This window comes from Glandiceps talaboti, chromosome 18 (assembly GCF_964340395.1).
Source record: "Glandiceps talaboti chromosome 18, keGlaTala1.1, whole genome shotgun sequence".
NCBI lineage: Eukaryota > Metazoa > Hemichordata > Enteropneusta > Spengelidae > Glandiceps > Glandiceps talaboti.
This window is the reverse complement of record NC_135566.1, coordinates 1495666-1519163: the sequence shown is the minus strand read 5'-3', so window position 1 is coordinate 1519163 and position 23498 is coordinate 1495666. Positions and strand designations below refer to the sequence as shown.

The following is a 23498-nucleotide window of genomic DNA, read 5'->3' as shown; positions in this document are numbered from 1 at the left end:
CAATATAGATTTATTACCTTACAGACTACAGACAGTTAAGGGCAATATAGATTTGTTACCTTACAGACTACAGAGAGTTAAGGGCAATATAGATTTATTACCTTACAGAGACATGGGACTACAGACAGTTAAGGGCAATATAGATTTATTACCTTACAGACTATAGAATGTTAAGGGCAATATAGATTTATTACCTTACAGAGACATGGGACGACAGACAGTTATTATATTGTGTTATATTGGCCTAGATTGGATTAAGATTAATGTTTGGATGTGAAAAAGTTAGTCCTAAATAAAAGAATAATCCTATTTTATCGACATGACTCTAAAGATATAATAAAATTAATGCAAAACCTGAGACTGAAACACTGTTACTTGAAGAGCTCAAAATAATCCTATCTGAGTTACTCTTATCACAAGTACACAGAGGTACTGGTACTGACATATGTCAGACTTAACCATTCTTACTTCTTCTTATCATAATTCATATTTCTAATCTATGTATTAATTCATTGTTCTTGAATGCATGATGAACAGAACTGTGTTACTTCCAACAAACTTTGTGTGTGAGTCGTCACAGAGAAAAGAGCAGAGCAAGGTCCCATTAAGATCATAGTTACTGACTTTTTATGATATATACATTAAATTCTATTGAATATTTCACTTATTGACTTTTAGTACTTACATCATTGAAATCTATACTTGAGTCATTACACAGTGAACAGATCTGTGCAAGTTCTACCAAAGCTTCATAATTACCAGTGTCTATTCTTGTTCCGTTTATCATTCTGTGAATAAAACACAAGAAAGAGTAAGTTATATAGTACAGCATGCTTGTTTGCTGGGTGATAAGGTGAATTAAACTTGGTTCAGTATGTTGCATGTGCATATGTGTGTGTGTGTGTGTGTGTGTGTGTGTGTGTGTATGCTCCCATATTTGCATATGAGTGCATGTGTGTGACATCACATAGCACATGCACACATGTACATGTATGTGTGTGTGTGTGTGTATGTATGTACATGCAAATGTGTGCATGTATGTGTGCGTGTATGTGTGTTGGTAGTAGGAGTGATGGTTACCAAACCTTGACTGACTTACCAAACATAAATATCTGATTGGAACACAGTTGTTTGAAATATTCAATAAACATTGTTCCACTATAAATGACTTAATAGCAACAATCTGCTACAATAATGAATGGTAACGCTAGGAAATACAATGCAACATTTTTGTTAAGCCAGATGATGAAATATAGCAATATTCTTATTACAACAAGCAACAAACAAGCATTTACAAACTGGAAAGTAAATGAATGAACTGGATTAATAACATTTGACATAGCATGTTTGAACAGTAGAGACTTGTAATAACATTTCATGGCTTGATAAGAACAGTTTTCTGGCTGCTTTACATGACTGTTCAAATTCACATTCAAATTTTAAGTTCCTCTGGCATTTCATGCATACATAAAACTGTTTATATCAAACTAGGAAAACTAACGCTGCACTAAGTGTGATTGATTCATTTGTTTAATACTTTCCCTGTTTGACAAGTCCTGCTTGTAAATGCTTGTCTGTCGCTGGTTGTAAGATTTTCATTTAGTGAGATACTATTCTGTTTTAGGTTAATCGACTTCAATTGTAATAGTCACATTGGTGACAGTTGGACTTACACATCTCCTTTTGGTTCATAGGTCGTACCAGAGATACTGAATTCATGAAGGTTGACTGCATCTCCTTTCGTATCTTTGATTATAAACATCTGAAATAAAGGTAAGAAATAAATATCGCATAAATTTATCGAGCCACCAAGGTCATTTTTTAAAATCTTGTCTCATGGTATCTAAAGTTACCAAATACTACCGTTCAAACTGACTGCAGAAAATACTTATTTTACCATAGAACCATCACAGTTTGGAGCAATTTATCACCAGATATTGTAATTGTAGGATCACTTGATGCTTTCAAGTAAAAGTAGCATTAACTAATTGTAACAACTATTTTATATTTATTTATTATTAACTATTTATTTTCTTTCATTTTATTGAACTATTTTTTAAGTCACACTGGCTGATGTCCATGTATTAGGAGGCAGCAGTGGGTGGGTAAAAATGTAGTTATCTATTAAGTAAAACAACCACCTAAACTTGCAGAATGATAAACCTTGAGTGTAAATCTATATGTTATGCAGTATGTTCTGGTAAAGGCTTCCTGTTATACTGTGTGTCACTAAACTGTCATTGTCTATAGGTATGTACACCTTGGTTTCTTTGTGTATGACAACATCTGACAACATGCAAAGAATACACTTGACTGCAAATTCTATACTATTTGTTGAAAACTTGGAGGTGTACTTACTCTACTGACTGACATTTGATTTGTTGTTAGTGTACCAGTTTTATCTGAACAGATGACAGATGTACAACCCAGAGTTTCTACAGAAGGTAAGCTACGCACTATAGCATTCTTCTTAGCCATACGACGGGTACCTGGTTTGGGAAAAATCAAAGAAAAGTTAATTCCCCCTTGTTTATTTAGTGACATCTTAGTACCAAATTAAAGTACACTAAATTGTTATTTTACAGTGTTTTTAGAGTGTATATCATGTTTGTGCATTTCACAATCTTTTTAGAGTGTATATTATGTTTGTGCATTTCACAATGTTTTCAGAGTGTATATTATGTTTGTGCATTTAGTAAACTGAATTGAACTCTAAATGAGGTCTTTAAAAAAGAAAAATTTCTTAAAATGTGTTGAATACGTCTTGAAAGATTGTATTGTCAATATGTTGTCTTCGTGAACAGTTTCACCCTTTCATGACTGGAGACGAGTTTTAAATAATTTTGGGACCCAATTTATATGAATATTTTCATAATTACAATAATATTACTTTATTAGGAAATAACATTTCTTTAATTCCAGTCTAAAATGAAGTTGATATATGCCAAAAACTTACATAAAAACAAGAATTTTGTTCAAATAATTTGGCGGCAAAGTTTTCAGTACTGAATGGGTTAAGATGAGTGTTGCATGAATGATATACAGCGAGTAGACTTACCGAGAGCAAGGCAGGTAGTAATGACGGCGGGGAGACCTTCTGGGATGGCAGCTACAGCTAAAGCTACCGCAATCTTGAAATAGTAAATAGCACCTTTGATCCATGAGCCACCATGTGAGGGGTCTGAGAAATGACCAATGTTGATTGCCCATACTGCCACACAGATTATTGATATAACCTACATGAACAAAAATTATACTATAATTGAGTTCAACAAATTCCTTGCAGGAAAAAATTGTGATATCTACTGCAAGTACATCAAATCGAATATAACAGTTTACCTGTTATTTTTTCTTGGGTTTCCTCTAAGAGCTTCTGCTAAGGACATTAATAAACTCTGCCCGAGTTCCGCCTGGTATTTTACTGAGTTTATGACTATAACTATGGAACAACATATAGAAATCTATGCAAGTTTACCAGATTACCCCCACAGTTGCTAGGGTTACCAAATCTTGACAAAAACACTTGTAAAATACTGTATTACATACCAGCTGAGAAAGGTGAACATACTATCCTATGCATTTCTATCTTGATAGTAATCAAAACATATCCATTTATTTTTAATACACTATAGTAGTAGTAATCACTCAGGGATAAATTTCTGGTAAATTAATCAAACTGGCATCAGCATAGTGTACTTTATAAAAAGGTCAAGGTATTAAATGTCAACACAATCAACTATATATATCTTTGCTCACGTATCTCACTTTACTATAGCAGTATAATGATCATGAAGAACGGATGCACTGACATGGAAGTAAGCAGGTGGAAGCGATTATTCATTTCCCATACTGTAACACTTAAAATGATTACCTGGTAATACCAGTTATCACAACACTGTATGTTGACTTCAAAATTCAAAAAGAAGTCGATCTGTGTCTTATTACAATCCTTACAAAATAACCTCCAGTCTGTTCACCTAATTTCTAAAACAATTCTCCACCATTTTCTTTTTCAGAATCTTTTCATTTTCCCTCACAATTTTTTTGGTCATGATATTGTTCTCAAATATTAAATTATCACACTGATATATGAGTAAGTACAAGAATTTAACTCGTACACATAACATAATTTGATAAGTTTTTAACAACACACTGTCAGTCTTGTTCACTCTATATAGGGGATCTGTGGTATATCCAAATGTCTTGACCTTTGACCTAGCTGTACATTCATTAAGTTGATTCCCTGTGGTGTCAAATTCATCATAACCAATCACTCTTAAGTATTATCTAACCAGCCAATTTGCTATACTACCGGTACAATAATCTAACTTCCATATTATCTCTGTGCCAAGAAAAGAATATGATGTAACCATTAAGCTTAGGGATTTTTATTTTTATTTTCTCTTCACTACTTTAGCAAGTGTGTTCTTTGATCCATGAGAAAATACACTGTACTCATTTGTTACCAAGCATACCTTCCTTAATCAGTGAAAATTCAACTCACTGAAAACAGCCAATTTCAACTTCAGTAAAAATTAAAATTCAGTATTCCACAATATTAGCTGTGTGTGTGTCAACACCCAACAGATACAACAACATAAACACTAATAATGAGATTACACTTTGTCATTTCTGAAAACTTCCCCTGTCTACATCAGGACAGAAGAAAGACTTTGTTTCAAGTAGAACTTTACAAAAATCTGTGCAAGTATCATACACTTTATTCTCACTCACCTTTGAAAGCTGTTCTCCGAATTCATCCAATTTCTGTTGCAATGGTGTTCTTTCTGTTTCTGTTTCTGTTAATGTTGTTCTGATTTTGCCTATAAAAAATAAATTAAAAAAATAACTTAATAAAAATGCTGCAACAACATATATATCTCATGAATATTCACGAGTATATATATTACAAAGAAGTCCAAATACGGGCATTGACATAGAGAACTTTAAGGTCACCATGGGTTCTGAGCAACAGGTTCTGAAACCTGATGATAGCTTTGCTGGAAGGCACTGCAAGATGATAGCTATCACCTTTTCAGCTACTGCAGACTCCTTAACTTGGTGTCCATGAACCCCACAATGGTGACATCTCAATTGTAAGGACTAAATCATTATAAATATGAAATTCTTGACATATTTCAGTGTCCATAATATTTCAATTTTCCTATCCATTGTGCACTCAGAGAGAGAGAGAGAAAGAGAGAGAGAGAGAGAGAGAGAGAGACAGACAGAGACAGAGAGAGAGAGACAGAGACAGACACAGAGAGAGATAGAGAGACAGAGAGAGAGAGACAGAGAGAGACAGACACACAGACAGACACAGACAGACAGACAGACACAGACACAGACACAGACAGACACAAACACAGAGACAGACATACATGCATACGTATGTAGAATTAGAAAGACAAACACACCAAACATATTTGTCATCACAAATACAAGATGAGGGATCAAAGATTACACTAAAACTTAACACAATAACAATGACACTTTTTCACAAACTACTTTTCATTCAAAGTAGTACAATAATAAATAATTCCATACTTAGAAGTAGAAGTAAGAATTTACAGCTGTTTATGGTCATCATGTTTTTTTTTCCCCCAAACATTAATTTTGCTAAGATAAACATAGCCCTAGTAGTGGGCATTGTTTTTCTTCTAAAAATTAATCTTGCTTAAAGTAACTGTAGTCAGCAGTGTCCAAGTATTCATTTCATTAGGCCCCCCAAGTAGCTTTATTGTGGTAGATCTAAGATGAACAACTTTTACTCAGTCTATGTGGCTTGTCAAACCTAAAGTAACTAAACATAACAGGTGGTGACGAGGGATTGGATTGGAATTCCTAATTATAATGACTGATGCAACTATGAAAGACTTGGTGATCAGACTACTGGGGTGTATAGCTAAGCAATCACAACAGCTGACTTGATACCTTTAACCTCTGCTTGAACTATGACACCAGCTCTTCATCTCCCATTGTATTCTTAGACCATGATAAAATTTGTGATAACAAAACACTCAACTACCTGATGCTAACAATATGCCTACAATATGGACTATGGATCCAAATACATTTACAGTAGTAATTTGTAATGTTTTTGCTTTGGTTACTACATCAACTTATATCCATCCACCTACCATACACCTTGCCCACACACACACATACACCTATACACACACACACACACACACACACACACACACACACACACACACACACACAGATTTTTTTACTATAATTTATATAAATTTCATCTATATTTACAATGTATATATCAGTCACTTTTCTGACTTACCAATTTCTGTATTAAGACCTGTACCAAATACAATTCCTGTGCATTTTCCTGATGCAATGTTTGTACCCTGTAAGATAAAACAGAGACACATTAATTAGTCCAATTTCTCAAGACACTACTCCAGTTCACTTGTTAATAATATGACACCAAAAAAACTGTCATAAACTGATATCCTTTCCTTAAATTGTGTCAAATTTCATTTGTCATGAAAAAATACATCAATTTCACAAAGCAGGGAAATTACTCTGACTCTCTCTTGTCAGTAAACTGACATTAAAAATAAAATACCTCCACAAAGTGATATCCCTTCTTTAAATACAATCACTGTATCACACTGTATATTGATGACATATCAGATTTTGTGATCACTTTCAGAAAACACGATTAAAGAGAACTGTCAGACATGTTTACAGAACTACGATAGACACATGTCATCAGGAAATGTAACAGTATATTACACAGCATAAAACTATGTATTAAATATCATACACTATGTACTGTTCAACCTATCCAACTGCACTGTGTTTATGGATGATATTTCATATTTATGGCAGATGAACTTTGAACTTTGGAATACTGTTTTGTACCAACAGTGTGGTTTGAGAGTGTTTTTTTTTTACCATCAAGTTTCTTTGAAAATAAATTATTTTATAATAAAGCAAATTTACAATGCTCCTGTTCTCCGAGGAGTTCCAGGTACCGACACAGAACTACTAACAAAATGAAAGGATACAGAGAAACAATTTGAAAATGTGAAAGGATGTAGCGAGAAGTATGTAAGTGAGTGAGAATTAAGATTGAAATAGGTTAAAGTTCTAAGGGCAGGGTGGAAGGAAGACAGAGTGACAATGACGAAGACTGTTCCAAATTGAAGGAGCAGTGTAAGAAAAGAAATGCTCACATAGTTTCTTAGAATAGAATAGTGTTTTAGATTCTGACTGTATACAATATCTTTCATTGATAGATTGATGGTTTAAGAGATGCAAATGTAAACTCAGTCCAGGGATTATTTTCAGCAGTGATGAATACTTAGTTAGTACAGCTATTCAAGAAACATGATACTAATACTAAAACAATAGAAAAATAATTCCTTATTCTCTGTCTCTTCAAAATAAATTTCATTTAAGTTTATGACTTGCTCATTTATTGGGTACAATTCTAGTAATGATGCTGTTATAATGCAACATATTAGTAAGTGCAATGCATTAAACTATTTTATGAATTACAACAATTTCCACAGATGAACCTTTTTTTTTTGATAAATAGCGCCCCCAAAGTTACACATCACAATAATGCATATATAACCATTGTATATCACAATATTGCAATATATCTCTGACATCAAAATTTACCTCCTGATTTCATTTTTCTAGACGATGGGACCTTTTAAAGGTCTATCTGTATCTGTGAATAGTGACATCAAAACTTACCTCACCGTTTCATTCTCTAGAGGGCGTATCTTTAAAGGAAGGTCTATCTGTATCTGTGAATAGTGACATCAAAACTTACCTCACCGTTTCATTCTCTAGAGGGCGTATCTTTAAAGGAAGGTCTATCTGTATCTGTGAATAGTGACATCAAAACTTACCTCACCATTTCATTTCTCTAGAGGGCGTACCTTTAAAGGAAGGTCTAACCATCAAAACTTACCTCACCATTTCGAATCTCTAGAGGGCGTACCTTTAAAGGAAGGTCTAGCCATCAAAACTTACCTCACCATTTCGAATCTCTAGAGGGCGTACCTTTAAAGGAAGGTCTAGCCATCAAAACTTACCTCACCATTTCATATCTCTAGAGGGCGCACCTTTAAAGGAAGGTCTAGCCATCAAAACTTACCTCACCATTTCATATCTCTAGAGGGCGCACCTTTAAAGGAAGGTCTAGCCATCAAAACTTACCGAGAATAGGATATTCTTCTTATCTTGATTTACTGCTTTATAATCATTAATTGGATCTGTATGTTTCAATACACTTACACTCTCACCTGAAATGACAACAAAGAAACAAAAGTTCAGGGTACAATCAATGAATCATGTCACACATCAATTATGTCTAAATATTCAACCTACAAGCAGAATAACATGGGACACACGTCTTCTTCCAAAAGCATTTGATGAAAAGTTTCAAGTCGGTGCAGAAACTCTAGTTTAAAAGTGCATTGAGAATTATGATATTTACCATTTGTAGCATTTGAAATCACTGCTACATCAATACAATGCATACATACATGTGTATAACCATTTAAGATTTACCCAGTGTTTTCCAACTTGTAGTTTTTTGTGTAAAAACCAATACCTTCCACCACCACCAACCCCCCCCCCCCCCCCCCCCCCCCCCACTCTGGTAGCAAGACGATTAATGAGTACTGTTACCCTCATACCAAAATATTGGCTTTAGTTCTCATTAAAAGTGACGTCACTTTGTCCTTGTCAAATAGTCATTTAGCTTTCTTTAAATTGCATAAACTCAGCTGGTCAAAGTTCTGTCACTCCTATTTCAAATGGCTGATTACAAGAAAGACATTGGGTCATGATATCTAGAAATTGGAAGGTCAGAACTGATATATTTACACATAGTAGACCACTGTCTTTTGGGTGTTTGAAACCCTGCCCTTTTAAGAACACTTTAATACCACATTAACTGCACTGATAATTTACAACAGAACAGATAAACCTATCTAAGAGTGTTGACACTCTCCCTCTTTCAGAAACCATTATTGTGGAATATGCCCTTCAACTGTAGCACACTGGAGGCATGATAGCTATCACTGCTAATGAAAACATTTCAACAATACGTTTGCATCACTGGTTCAATTTGTGACATTACTGGTTTACAGATGGTGATACAGCTGCCATGACAACCAATGCAGAGTGTAATTTATAGATTAAGCACACATCTGAAAGTTATTACTGGGTAAACAACTGAAAATCAATGTTAAACAGACCAAAATATACTATTCTAACTATCTACAATGTAAGTGTTCACCCAGAACAAACACTTCCTGGATCTATCTCTGCTTTGCTTCGCCTGTTCGCATTTTCTGTTGTTGTTGCATAGTTAGCTGTGATACCTCCTAACCCTTGTATTCAAAGCTTGTCCTAATTACTGTTAAAACAGATTCACATAACCACACCCCCAAATGTTATTATCAAACACCAGTATGTTATATTTACATAATTATGTGTAAATTATCACGTTTACTTCACATGCTTGTACTTTAATAGCTGAATCAATTTCAAAGCAGTGCATGTACATTTACATAATGACTTCATTTGAATAATGATAGGCTGATGTTGTCATGGTTGTACAATTACCAATCACATTCGATGTACATTTTCAATGTGCACTGTGACCAATCAGGTTATTCGATGTACATTTTCAATGTGCACTGTGACCAATCAGGTTATTCGATGTGCATTTTCAATGTGCACTGTGACCAATCAGGTTATTCGATGTGCATTTTCAATGTGCTACTACCAGCTTGTTAAACAGTTATCAAGACAAGTTTTGGATATGAGGACTTTGAGATAGAACACTGAACAGCTAATGATGTAATACAACAGCACTGCCAATAAACAGGCTATGCTTGGCTAAAGCTACATTTGTACAATGTACACGGATAGTAACCTAGTTTGGATATACGACAGTGGAAACCAAGCTTTAAGCTAACTAAGATAAACACAAACTAAAACTATTGTTTCGATAATGTTTCTATACGTTATTTACTGGACATTGTATTCACAGGTGTGCCTTATGACATCCACTGTACATTTTTGTAGGCTTCCAGTGTTTACACTATCTAGGTAGAGTGGTGTTTCTCATGACATCCACCGTACATTTTTGGAGACTTCCAGTGTTTACACTATCTAGATCGTAATTATAAAGCGATTATATCCCCACAACAAAGGCAACGCTATCATTAACTTGTGTAATACATCACATCATGAAATTTAGCCTAGCTCGTCAGAAAAACAATAACTTGAATAAGGTGTTACTGTGTATGTATCTTAGTAAGCTGAAAGTTAGGTTTCCACTGTAGTATATTTATCCTTCTACATCAGTTATATCACATTAGAGCCAGTGATTGCAACCAAGCTATAGCTGCCTGTACAGTCTGTATATCATCATCATAAACCAATGGATAAAAGTCTTGAGAGATGACAACTGGCAGGAACAAAATACCTCTGTTAACTATGTGGGTGGCCAGGTACTATGAAAGTAGTTAGAATTTCATACCAGAACTAAACACTTAGCAGTCTTATAGCCTGTGTTTGTCTAGAAATCTTAGATATTACAAATGTTGTATCATAAATAATATAATTACATGTACTGTATTTCAAAGGTACTTGGCCATCTACAATTTCCATATTAGCATTATTCATTTTTTTGTTTGGCGAAGTATATCGAAAACAAAACAAAAATTGCGGAAATAAAAAAAAAAGTCAAAAATGAAAGGAATTATTCATATTTGAAAATATTAAATTCATAAATTCATAATATACAAATATTCTTAATTCAAATTTGAAAGCTTTAAATTCATATTATTAATTTACTGAATAAATATAAGTCCGTTAAATAAATAAATAAATAAATAATTAAATAAATAAATATAAGACATCATTAGATCTTAAAATATTGATTTGTGACATCACAGACTATTATTATGTATTTAGAACTGTCATAGTATAAATAAGAAATAAGAATCATAACTATAAATTATAAAATTTAATGGTACACTAAAAATGCAAACACTGACATATCATCTAACAACTTTGAAAAAAAAATGTGTTGCCATGATAACGGTCAATCGGTTCAACAGATACATTTACTTTAATTCCTATCTTTTCAACTTTTAGTAGTTTTCATCAATCATTTCAGTAAAAAATGTTCAGGTGTTTTCATTTTCTTCTATATTTTGTGTTGACAAGTGATTACTATTGACACAATCCATCAAATGGAAAAATCCTACATTTTCTCTTAATGAAAATGGTATTCAACTCCTTTGTTGTTATCAATCTATGTCAGTAATCCCATAATGCATCACACTCTAGCACTACAACTGAGCAGCATATGCAGTAGCTTGTCTTGAAGCTGTAGAATCTGTGAAAGGCATAATATCTTCCATGTATGGTAATGGGGTGCTTTCACCTTAATTGGGTAGAATCTGTGTACTTCAAATGAGGCTTAAATGTCTTCATAAGAGAGCTTTTGATTTAGTACATTACTATTACATTGTATATACTGTACCCAGGTTATATCCACAGTATATCGAGAGCTCAGTAATGTCCCTGAATGAGGCACCAAGCCCTCTTACAATTTCTAAGTACCCTCTTACATGTAATGAAATCAAAATCACACCTCCCCTAAATCATCGGCACTGCGTTTTCAGGCCAAAATGATGATTCAAATCAGTCATCAGATCACAATTTCTTCCTCATCCAAGACTACCCACTGGTCTGAACCCCATGTGACAGATTCCATGCACAAAACAAAATCTGTTGTACAGATACAGTTAGTAACCTCTATTATTCAAAGATAATCATTTTATCAGAAGACATATAAAGGTTCATCTCTACGTGAAATGACTTACCAGTGAGAATGGCTTGATCTGTTCTGAGTGTAGTTGATTTGATTGTTGTAATTCGGATATCAGCTGGTACTTTGTCACCCACTGGAAACAAAACAATCACAAAACAATTACCAATAAGTAATAATTATTTATTACATATGCACAAGAGATTACTTGCACTGCTGCGTGAGCACACAAGTGGTATTTTCACTGCAGTAGAATACGGAAAAACATTATTGCATATTGCGTTTCCATACGATCACAGGCACAGGTAGTCTGAAAGGTTCAGCTGTATGTAGGTCCACATATGTAATCACACTGACAATGACTCACTACCTCACAGTGAGGCATTCTATAAATGACTCACTGCCTCACAGTGAGGCATTCTATAAGCAGAAGGAATGCCTGGATCTTTCATACTAAGGCACAGGCTAATGAAAATAAATAGTAAGATACAAACTCCAGAATATAGGAGCGTGTAATATTTCTCCTTACATGTAGGAATATATAGTCAAAAGGTTATATTTAGTCTGTAGACCAGAAAAACAACAATCTATGAAATATTACACACCCCTGTGCTTCTGAGGGGGCGATGCACAAAAGGTAGTGAATGTGGTTTAAAGATCCAGTACAACAGTGAATACATAAAATAATAATAGTAATCCTAGTCTGAGGTCTATAGGCTATAAGACCTTCAAACACTGTATGGATTCAATATCAATATTACATTAGTTTATTAAGATACTGTTACTTAGTTTATCTTAATTTCATATTCATGTATACTTGTATTAATGACAGTATTGTTAAAGAATGAATGGGTTTATGGACATAAAACATTAACAGCTACAGGTACATGTATATCTAGGCTAGTCATAATAACAGTACAGCAAATATTGCCATGGGCAATATCATATAAATAAATCAGAGTTCATTTTTATGTTCATGTGGGCGATGAAGAGAGTGAGAAAAGAATGTGGGAGGGAGTGAGACGACTTGCATGATATTTGGTACACTTAGAAAATTGGAAAATCAACAAGGTCATACAAATTTATTCCTACCAAAACTGTCTAGAATCACTTCATGGAAAAAAATGTGTCAATACATGTACATTATGATTATCATTAAATACTGTGTACAAAAAACACTGCATATATGTTCTGTTTATCAAAGATTATCTAGAGGAAGTGTTTAATGGTTTAAGACAAAAAATTATCTTGAAGCTGTCTAATCTTATCAATAGTTTCTATGGAACAAAATATTATATCTAATCTGGCTGTCCACAGAAAAGAATGTCACTATAGCAACAGGAAGTAACATTCAGCCTGTTGCCATAGTGACAAAGCAAAACGTATTATGTACCTGTGTGACTGCCTTGTAAGACACTTAGCCTGTTAATGACATGTGAGTAATTGAACATGGATCTTACATTCAGATTTGAGCTTCACTGAAGAAGATTAATGGTCACCATGAGAACTGGATCAGTTGCCAGGCAACAGCACAAACAACAACTTTTATTTTTAAAAGCTAAATGATATAAGCAATTAGTGTTGTACTTTAAGAAAGTACTTGACAGTTGTGTTCAAAATGCATTGATTAAATTGAAGCATACATGTATGTGAAATTTCCTGTAGTTCCATCACTGTCTGCAGTGATGGGGATTGTATCAATGAGTGCATTAGATCACGATATGGTTCTAAGCACACATGAATAACTTCACTCCGATATCAGTGTCTAATGATAGCTTAATTATGTTGTTGTCAGTCAAAATGAGAAGAACAGGGATTTCTTGTGAGTCACCACATAGTAAGAGATAGGGGAACACCAAATTTTGTGTGTGTCAGTGACACATCAAATTGGCTTAGAGGGCACACTGGTCATCACATAGTAAGAGATAAGGGAACACCAAATTTTGGTGTGTCACTAGAAATTGTGTTCGTCAGTGGCGTGTCAAATTGGCTTAGAGGGTACTGCCAAGTACATGTGTATATGCCTTCCTACCTAGTAATTTAAACCCTTTCATTAAATTTTACCTGACCAAATAGTCAAATCAACAGTCTATGCACACAAATGCTTTCACTTCTCAAAACAAATACATTTGACCCATGTTAACCGATCAATTCTTGGTACCTGTAATAGCATTATATTTTTCTGACATGCATACTGGTAGATGACAATGTTCTATTTCAGGTACATAGTTTTTTAAAAGTTTATCTACATATAAACCATTGCATTTCACCTATGATGTTATCCAATACATTCAGTCATCATACCATACACATTTCACTTTGCCCATTTCTTCCACCCAATCAGTTCATCAAACCCAATCAACTGGTATGTATGTCTATGATTTCATCTAGAACCCATTTCATCCAAACCATTAGATATGGGACTCTAGCTTCTATACAATACTTCATGTACAAATACAATCGTTTGTGTCACCAGGAGTACATGTATATATTCTGCTATGCATTGTAGAACATAAAGATCTTGTATATGCACAGGTATAGTCAAGTTTTAGAAATCACATACGTGTATGCATATATACATGTACACTGTGTGACCGAGTACAAAATACTATTGTGCTTTTTTTGTAGAGCTGAATTTTGTGAAAAGAAATTCCCTACCCATGTGATCCCTGATGACATCATTACGAGGTAGAATCATATATACAATGGTCGACACGTTCCAGAAATATTTCTTGTTTATGTGTTTTGTAGAATTTAAATAAATCACATGATAATATCCACAAGAAATCACATGATATACACATATACATGTATGATGTACACATTATCATCAAGTACTTGGAATACTTCTTGTACTGTAGAACTTAAAAGAAATCATATATACATGTACATGGTCACTGACCCATCTCAACCACCTCCTTTCCTACTTGAACACAATTCTCCATAACCCTCAAGTCTACAAAGCTTTTACAACAAGAAATATGGCTAAACAACTGTATAGAATGAAAGCTAGACGATTTTCCCAGGATGATAGTGTTTTATACTACTCTATTGAGACCCAATGGGATATTATAGAACCCTTTATAAGAACGAGTTACTCAATATATCACACTTCTTTAAAGAGACTACCTGACCCTGTTAACACCAGTCTTGATATGTCACTTACAGCTGGCGCGGTGCTTTTTAACTCTTTCAGCTGAAGTCGTTGCTAAGTACTTTGTCTTTTGAAATAAACAGGAGAATCAATTGGGGGAAAAAAATCAATTTGCACTCACGCTTTGTCATTATCTCTTTAATATCTATTAATCACAATTTATATATTCATAAATATATAATATTTGTAGGCCACACACTTTCATATGATAGGGAATGACATTTTCACCAAAAATGTGTCAGCAGATATCAAAACACTTGCCATTTAAATATATTTTCTTAAACTGAATTGTGTGTATATACATGTACGTCTGTGTGTGTATGTATGATACGTTTGTGTGTGTGTGTGTGTGTGCGTGTGTGCATGTGTGTGTGTGTGGTGTGTGAATGTATGTATGTATGTATGTATGTATGTATGTATGTATGTATGTATGTATGTATGTATGTATGTATGTATGTATGTATGTATGTATGTGTCTGTGTATGTCTCCATGTGTCTCTGTGTGTGTACATATCACCCATTTGAGCAATAGATATACATTCCTACTTGTGTTGTACATTCCTAAAAAAATCTCTTCCTTTAATATATACAGAAAAAATACAGATTTTTGTTTCAAGGATATTTTCCGGTTGGATGAAGAAAATATTGTTGTCATGCCATGAATAAATTTGACTCCAAATAACAGTGTTCATAATACATCTGTTTACTAGTTGACAACCCTTGGTGCATAAAATCAATTTCACTACATGTCATCAACAACTCTCAGTGCATAACATCGATAACTAGTTTTTAACAATGGCAAATATTGCAATATAGGCCAACATGGATTTATTGTCAGGTTATTCAAAAAAGAGCACTCAATTCTTGCCCTAAGGTTTCAATTGATTATATTATACGTAAGAACTAGTTTTTAAGTGTTCATCACAAACCATCTTACCCAATAGGAAACATTTGAGGACATCAATATTATTATCTTCAGAGTTGGGAAAACAGACTAAGTCAATACAAATGAAATTAATTGTGGGTTCATAATTCATATCTTGCATCTACTGATCAATTTAACATGTACATTATCTTTTACTTTTTCAAATTCTGTATTACTTTCACTGTGAATGTGAAGATCTCACTCTAGATATTTATTTATTTATTTATTTATTTACTTATTTATTTACTGGATAACCAATGGGAGCTATAGTCCCATTTATAGGCTCTTTTTGGGTTCAGTGTTAGTGCAGGAGGAAACCGGAGTACCCGGGGAAAATCTATGTTGTACTTTAGAGTCAAACTGAACGATACTCTTCTTACTTACAGCATTGTAAATTTAATCAAACACCTGGCTGGTTTGAACCAACGCTGCAGAGGTAAGAGGCGCACGAGCTACAGTTAGCTTGGCAACCAACAACCCTAATTATCTACATGTGTACGTAACCCTGGCTTCTACCTACATGTACACCTGTATAGAGTAAAGGGATAAAATCTATGATTTCTTAGCAAGTTCACTTAAAAACAGAAATAGCTATTTTACCTGTACCTAATCTCATCTCGCTCATTTAAAGAAAGTATGTGTGGAAATTACGAGAACAAATTATTTCAATTGGGTTTTTATTTGAACACAAGAAATGCATGTATGTAAAAAAAAAAGTGAAAATAAATTTCAGAATAAGAAATACTGCTATGTAAAGAATAGTAATCATTTTCCTGGGAGAAATACATGAAGAGTTTATTGTGGGTTCATTTTTTTGATTTAAATGTGTACTAACTGAACATGTTGGTAGACTTCCTGTTCATTCATCTTGTAAAAATACCTGTCATGACAGGACATTTATATAATTACCATAGCTATTGTTAGGCGCCAAATCACATCAAAAACTAGACTGATTTAACATGTAGTCCGACCACAGCAAAGAATTAAGTCTATGTCCTATTTTACCAAACATTGCAATTATATTTTCACCATGTTATTTCAATTCTTTGTATTTCTCTTTAACATTTCAATCCTAAATTTTTCTATGGAATGTTTCTATACAGTTATGTCTTATTTGTCACACTGCAATTAAAAACCTTTCATATGTTTTCTCCCAGTGGTCTTGGATCCAATGGCAATGATCTTAGAGCCAATGGCGATAGTTTTAGATCCAATGGCAGTCTTAGAACCAATGGCAATAGTCTTAGATCCAATGGCAAAAGTCTTAGATCCAATGGCGATAGTTTTAGATCCAATGGCAGTCTTAGAACCAATGGCAATAGTCTTAGAACCAATGGCAAGAGTCTTAGCACCAATGGCGATAGTCTTAGATCCAATGGCAGTCTTAGAACCAATGAAAATATTACATCAGACGTCAACATTCACCAAAATTCTATACTCCTGTTGTTGTGCTTATAAATAACTGCAGTAAAAAGGAAGTTTATTGTGAATATAAATTCTAAATTTATAAATGTACATCCACATGTAGAAGGCCTGATAAAATATTACACCTGCATTTCACATTCTCATTTAATAAGGAGTTACACATTTTGTCACTGGAACTGCTGTTGCTGCTTACTCCCCATCATCCAACCCGAAAACCATCATTATTATCCCCCCACTACCACCACCACCACCACCACCAGAACATCATCCCATCACTCCCTCTCTCCCCACCATACTATTATTGTCCCTCCACCCCATGACCACACACTCCTCTATCATACCTACCCCTCCCCTTCACTTGGATCTTCAATTATGTTTCTCAAAGTATATAACGTCCTTCCAACCCTCATCCCCACAACCATTATTGTCCCTCCATCCAACCTCTCCCACTACATTTTGTATCATGATTACACACTCCTCTCTCTCATACCTACCTAACCCTTCACTTGGATCCTCAATGACGTCTCCTCAAAGTATATAACACATACATGTATATGTATTTTGGGTTTGCTATTAATAAAACTTAAAAGAAACTCACCATAAAGAAATTTTGAATTTATTTGAGCACTCTGACTAGTGTTTAGTTGACGTGGGTTCCATTCCTACATGTGCCACTTTTCTTTCCTCATTTTTAACAAATTCATACATGTATGCCATCAAGAACACATCTGGTGATGTGTTACCCATTTCTACAATTGTTCCTTAACCTCAGAGCAACATTTCCTTCTCTCCTCACTCAAAATGTCAGATATCCTTCCGTGTTTCTCATAATCTATGCTCTCACAGCAACCACCTTTCACTTCCCCACAGTTAATATGAGAGTCTGTCTTATTTCTATTTTTATGTTATAGTTTCATTTCATATTATTTTTTTATTTGATGTCGCAAAGCCTAGGTCATCACGTGAGAAAAATATTAAATAAACCTTCTGTATTGTCAATACCATTCACGAGGTTTTACAAAAATACATTTTAATATAAAGTCAGATGCCGCTTGGTTACAGACAAACATGTAGAAAGATAAAGGGTGCAAAGTTGCTGTCATGCAACTAAAAAATCCAAACAATTTCCATGCTTTTAATTCTACATGTTGTTCATTCACCATGTCCACACTTAGAAATGTATACCTTTTAGGCACTGACATGTTATATTCATTCCTACAGAAGCAGAATGTAATTCTTTATTCACTGCTCCCTTCTGACATTCAACATGCATGTGAACAATGACCTTTAACCCTTCAAGTCAAATGCTCTGTGGCTGTCAATTCTCAATACATGCAATAACATTTTATCTCACTCGGTACTCAGGCAGTGTTTCTGCTAAGGTTTCAGAACCCTGCCAACAGAAAGAAGGAAGTACGGTACAAGTATATCAGCATAGTTTTTAATACATTTGTTTCACTTGGCAGGAAATTCTGGTAATATTACTACAGAACTCAAAGTAGATTTTAACTGCTAACAAAAACACTGCTACACAGTCAAAATGGAACAAAAAGCTAGAATTATTCTTGTACTCTTATAATAATAATCTTTATGCTTCCAAATTAATTCAGAAATGTGTTGATAGTTTTATATGTGTAGTGCAAGGGACTAAAATTGTGGTGTTGCCAAAGGAATTGATTGATTGGTATTTGTATGCTGTACCTACATTGTACATGTAGGTGACCAAATTCTATTTCAGGTAATGAGACTTGAGAACATAACTATCATTTAATAACTTGCACGAGAAGTTCCGAAAATAGATTTGTGTATCTCACACTGAAATATAATACAAGTCTATATGCCATTAGGAATATATACAGCTGTACACATCCTAAAAACATGTTCATAAAGAGAAGTTGGCCCTTTCCAATAAACACTTCCCTCAAGCAGTCAGTCCATGAGATCTTGAGAGTCAAAAGCATGCACTTTTTCTGGATGAAACTATGAATCTTGTTCATATAGTCCTTTTACATGTAAAAAATTTTCAACTCCAATGGCAAGTTTTATAACACTATGTAAATAATTCATCAGATGGCACTTTACATCAGAAAAGTCTATTTTGTAGATTAAAATAAGACACAGGATGTACATGTACAAATATTCAAGATTAAGATCACAGTACTTGGCTTACAACTAGAGGGCTCCATGTATGTAACTGGTTTATGTTGAAGTCTTATACTAGCACTTGTAAACGTTGAAGGTCTATCCTGTTCATGTACAAGCACAAGTATTAGTGCATTTAAGAATATAATGTAATAACATTACATTGCAAGTCAGTAAACTTGATATGCTCTAATACATGTGATATACAGCATGAAATACATATAGTGCTATTCTATTGCAAGACACTAGAGAGAGCACGCTATATAGAATGTCTATTCCCTATTCATATTATGGTCATAAGGGATACTCAATTATACAGAAAGGGGCTATTCTGCTGACAAACAGCATAGTTTGAAGTAAAATGTAGCAGGGACACACTTGGAAGGGATTCCGACATTGCTGAACAGAAAATTGACGCACGTATAAAGTTGTCAATAAAAGGTTTCCCAGATTCATTCAGGAAGGATTATGACACCGCTAGCAGGTTGAATCATTAATCATGTGATCTGATTGAACAGCTTTTATCGGAACTGATTGAAACTGACCAAATTAATCTTGTAATTATTCATCCAGGACATGAAATATTAACAGAGATTAAGTCGATCAATACTATATATTAGTATGCCAGGCATATACATGTATGTACAGAGACGAACTGAGCTGGAACAATGCTGGCATGAACATTACTACAAAACACTCAGATTAATTTTAGGAGTTTTATAAGGTAACAATAATGGTTGATGCTGGCAACTATTTATAATATTTTATTGACAAATGAAGTGGATTAACATTCGTAATGCAACTCACATGTCCTTATCGGTGAGATATGCTGGTAAGGAAGCAGAGTTCATATGCATATCATAATACCACGCAATATTCAAATTGTACAGAAGTAAATTCTCCAAATGCAGCTTATGTGCCGACCAAACATACAAAATCCATGATGTCACTGGGAGTAGTACAAATTTAACAAATGCATAAAACATAATTTGATAACTGAGAGTGAGACGTTCAACTGCATACTGTCAGTCTTGTAAATCTCACTAATTTATAATTTGAATGATTATGGTGATGGAAAGGTCAACATCACTTTCATCTACAACATCAATACACTCCTGCTAAGACAATGATACATCATGACAATGTCTATCAAACCATATCACCATTTTTCAAGGGTGATAGTTAGGTAAAGTCTAACAAGGTTCTCTGAATATTTTAGCAGGGTTCCCCAGATGACTTATGGTTAAAAGGTATGGAAATCAACGCAATCTATCAGATATCCCAATTCCTATTTGATTATATGTTTCTATACCACTGCACAATATGTAATATTAGATGCATACTCGGAATTCCATGAAATCAATTGCCATATGTAATGACATCACATGCACATGTATGTACACTATAACCATAATGTGGTGACATCATCGACACTAAGAAGTCATAAGTTCATCCATATGTCATTCACATACCAAAATCACTGATGGGTTCATATAATCTCTCGATTGACCTGTTTTTATGTTCAAATGTTATTGACTTTAACTCATTTTTGTTCAAATAATTCTTGAGTTCTGTACATGACATCTATTTGTGATTCATTGCTATTCCTAATGTTCCATCAAATGCAGCTCTAGAAATACAAATCTATATCACATGTTTAACAATGCTTGGATCGATAGATCTGTCATCTGTTATTTCATCACACCCATCAAATGCATTGGTACATGACCTAGAATTGCTTGACACTAATATTATACACATTCTACAGAATAATGTATGGAAAGCCGAAGTCTTAAATCTGTAAAATTCAATACTTTACTTTCCTTTCTTTCTTTTGTACTAACACTTCCTTGTATGTACTACAATAATACAGCCTAACCAATGCCAAACAAGTATGCCAATGGCTTTACAGGTTACAGTTTTTTTTACTTCTAATCTAAATATTATATTTTTTGCATTTTAAGAATAAGTTGAGGGGCTCATTTTCATCAAAATGCATCAATTTCTTTCATCTTTGTCATATGAAACTTAAAGGTTACTTTCTATGCCTAAGGCTTGGCTAACTTCATAGGAAACTATGAAACTCAGGATGCTGTTTCTGTAAAGAACTTTTATCAAGATGTATTGTTTGCAGTACGTATGTATAGGAATTATGCCTATAATCTATAATGATTAGTTCTATTAGTTTAAAACTCACTGAAATTTTGTAAATTTTATTTTAAATGAGTGTTAACAAAAAGATTCCTTACAGAAAGTAACACTGAATCTATCTATTAGCGATACATTCAATATTTCGTCACGTCAGTGCAGTAAGGTCATATCTGCCTATACAATTGCATAGCGGATACGACCTTACTGCACTGACGCAACGATTTATGGTATTCATAATCAGAGACACCATGAAGGATTAACTTCATGGAGGTAGAGAAGACATTACCTAACTTAGATGGTACAGATCATCATTACAAACTTAAGGGGTCTTGTTTTAGTATGGCTGAACTGTATAGACATTCTTCTCATTCTTCACCTTATAGTCCAACATTCCTAAGCAATTCACCTCTCATTTCATTCACTTTATCAACAAATGCCAAATTCAGCTTTTTTTGTTTATTTTTTTAACAAAAACATTTGTAGTAATGATACAGACAAATTACATGCATACATTGTAGAAACAATGTCGTGTGATCTTTCCTGTCATATTATACAGGCAAACTGTATGCATACATTGCAGAAATGATGTCTTGTGATCTTTCCTGCCATATTATACTTATTCCATTCTACCAATGTCATCAAATGGGTTTAAAGGCCCATGATTCTATCCCACAGTTTTCATGTCAGTAGAATCAGAATGAGTATGTAGGATCATTCTTTGTCCTGGAAAGTTCTACCAGCCTTTGTTGCTCATCTAAACTTTAATCCTAATCTGAACTAAGCCTTTATCTCATTGTCATTATATTGGAAAGATGAAGAACAAGATGCACAAATTCCTATATGGCAAAGAAACTCTGGTTAAAAGCCTGCAACTTTTATCAATTTTGCACAAAGAAATTTTTTTTTGGGGGGGGGGGGGGGGGGGTAACTTTTTTTTTTATTTTTAACAAATTTTATTCAAATTATTCAAAGAAAATTTTGCACATTCTCTTTACCTTCAAATTCCAATTTAACTATGTCAATACTTTCGGCTTGAGAAATTCACAAAATAAAAACAAGAAATTCATGATGTTTTTGAAGTTGTAAGCGGATGAAGGCAAGAATAAAGATCAGTGGAATGACCATACTGTAGATACGTATTTATTACCAAACTAGGGAGTTTAGGTCAGATACTGTAACTAAGGTCATGAGCACTAACTCCAACTTAATTTGTATTACAAACCATGTGTGGACACCGTTCTTCATTTGCCTCCAGATGAAAGCCTTCTTAGTGTTATCAGTACACTCAGTGAGGTACGACAGACATACACTCACTATAAATCAACCTGTGGCTACTGTTGGGTAAGGAAATCCTGCAAATGCTTGTAAACTGATATGAAGCAAAGTAGAGACAGACCATAGAGATCACATAAAACAAACGGTAGACCACAGTTTAGAGGAATCTTCAAAATTTACGTACCATGACAGATACTTGTAAAATGTCACAGATGAGCTTTTACTCAAATATCTCACAAATCACTTTACTAGATGGCCAGAGCTGGTATGTTAATCTGCATCTAGATGTAAATTTTGATGAATTCCAACAGAGCATGTCATCTGGGCATTCCAGTCTCCCACCAAAAAAAAGTTATTTACCTCATAAAATGACTTCCAGAGTCAATGTCAATTCATAAGTACTCCCACAGATTAATGTCTCCATTGTCCAAAGTTCAAAATTTGCAGGTATAAAAATCAACCTATATTACTTCTGGTCATCAGCAATTTCTTTATAAATTTGGCATATTTTACACTTGTAGGTTTTCAAGTCTGCAATTTTTTCTGGCTAGTTAATAATACTTTCCAGCTAGTTAATCAAATATTTTAGTTTA

The 23498-nt window shown here is 34.1% G+C and overlaps 1 protein-coding gene across 2 annotated transcripts in view; it reads right to left on the bottom strand.

Annotated features, from left to right (window-relative positions):
* LOC144449137 (calcium-transporting ATPase sarcoplasmic/endoplasmic reticulum type-like) overlaps window positions 1–23498 on the bottom strand; it is a 76899-nt gene that overhangs the window by 18414 nt on the left and 34987 nt on the right. For both annotated transcript variants that reach the window (XM_078139601.1, XM_078139600.1), the window contains exons 6-13: window positions 11889–11969; window positions 8197–8282; window positions 6299–6365; window positions 4735–4823; window positions 3059–3236; window positions 2359–2489; window positions 1674–1762; window positions 686–788 (exon numbers count right to left, since the gene is read on the bottom strand). In XM_078139601.1, coding sequence (XP_077995727.1) covers window positions 686–788; window positions 1674–1762; window positions 2359–2489; window positions 3059–3236; window positions 4735–4823; window positions 6299–6365; window positions 8197–8282; window positions 11889–11969 — 824 coding nt within the window. The remainder of the gene's footprint in view (window positions 1–685; window positions 789–1673; window positions 1763–2358; window positions 2490–3058; window positions 3237–4734; window positions 4824–6298; window positions 6366–8196; window positions 8283–11888; window positions 11970–23498) is intronic.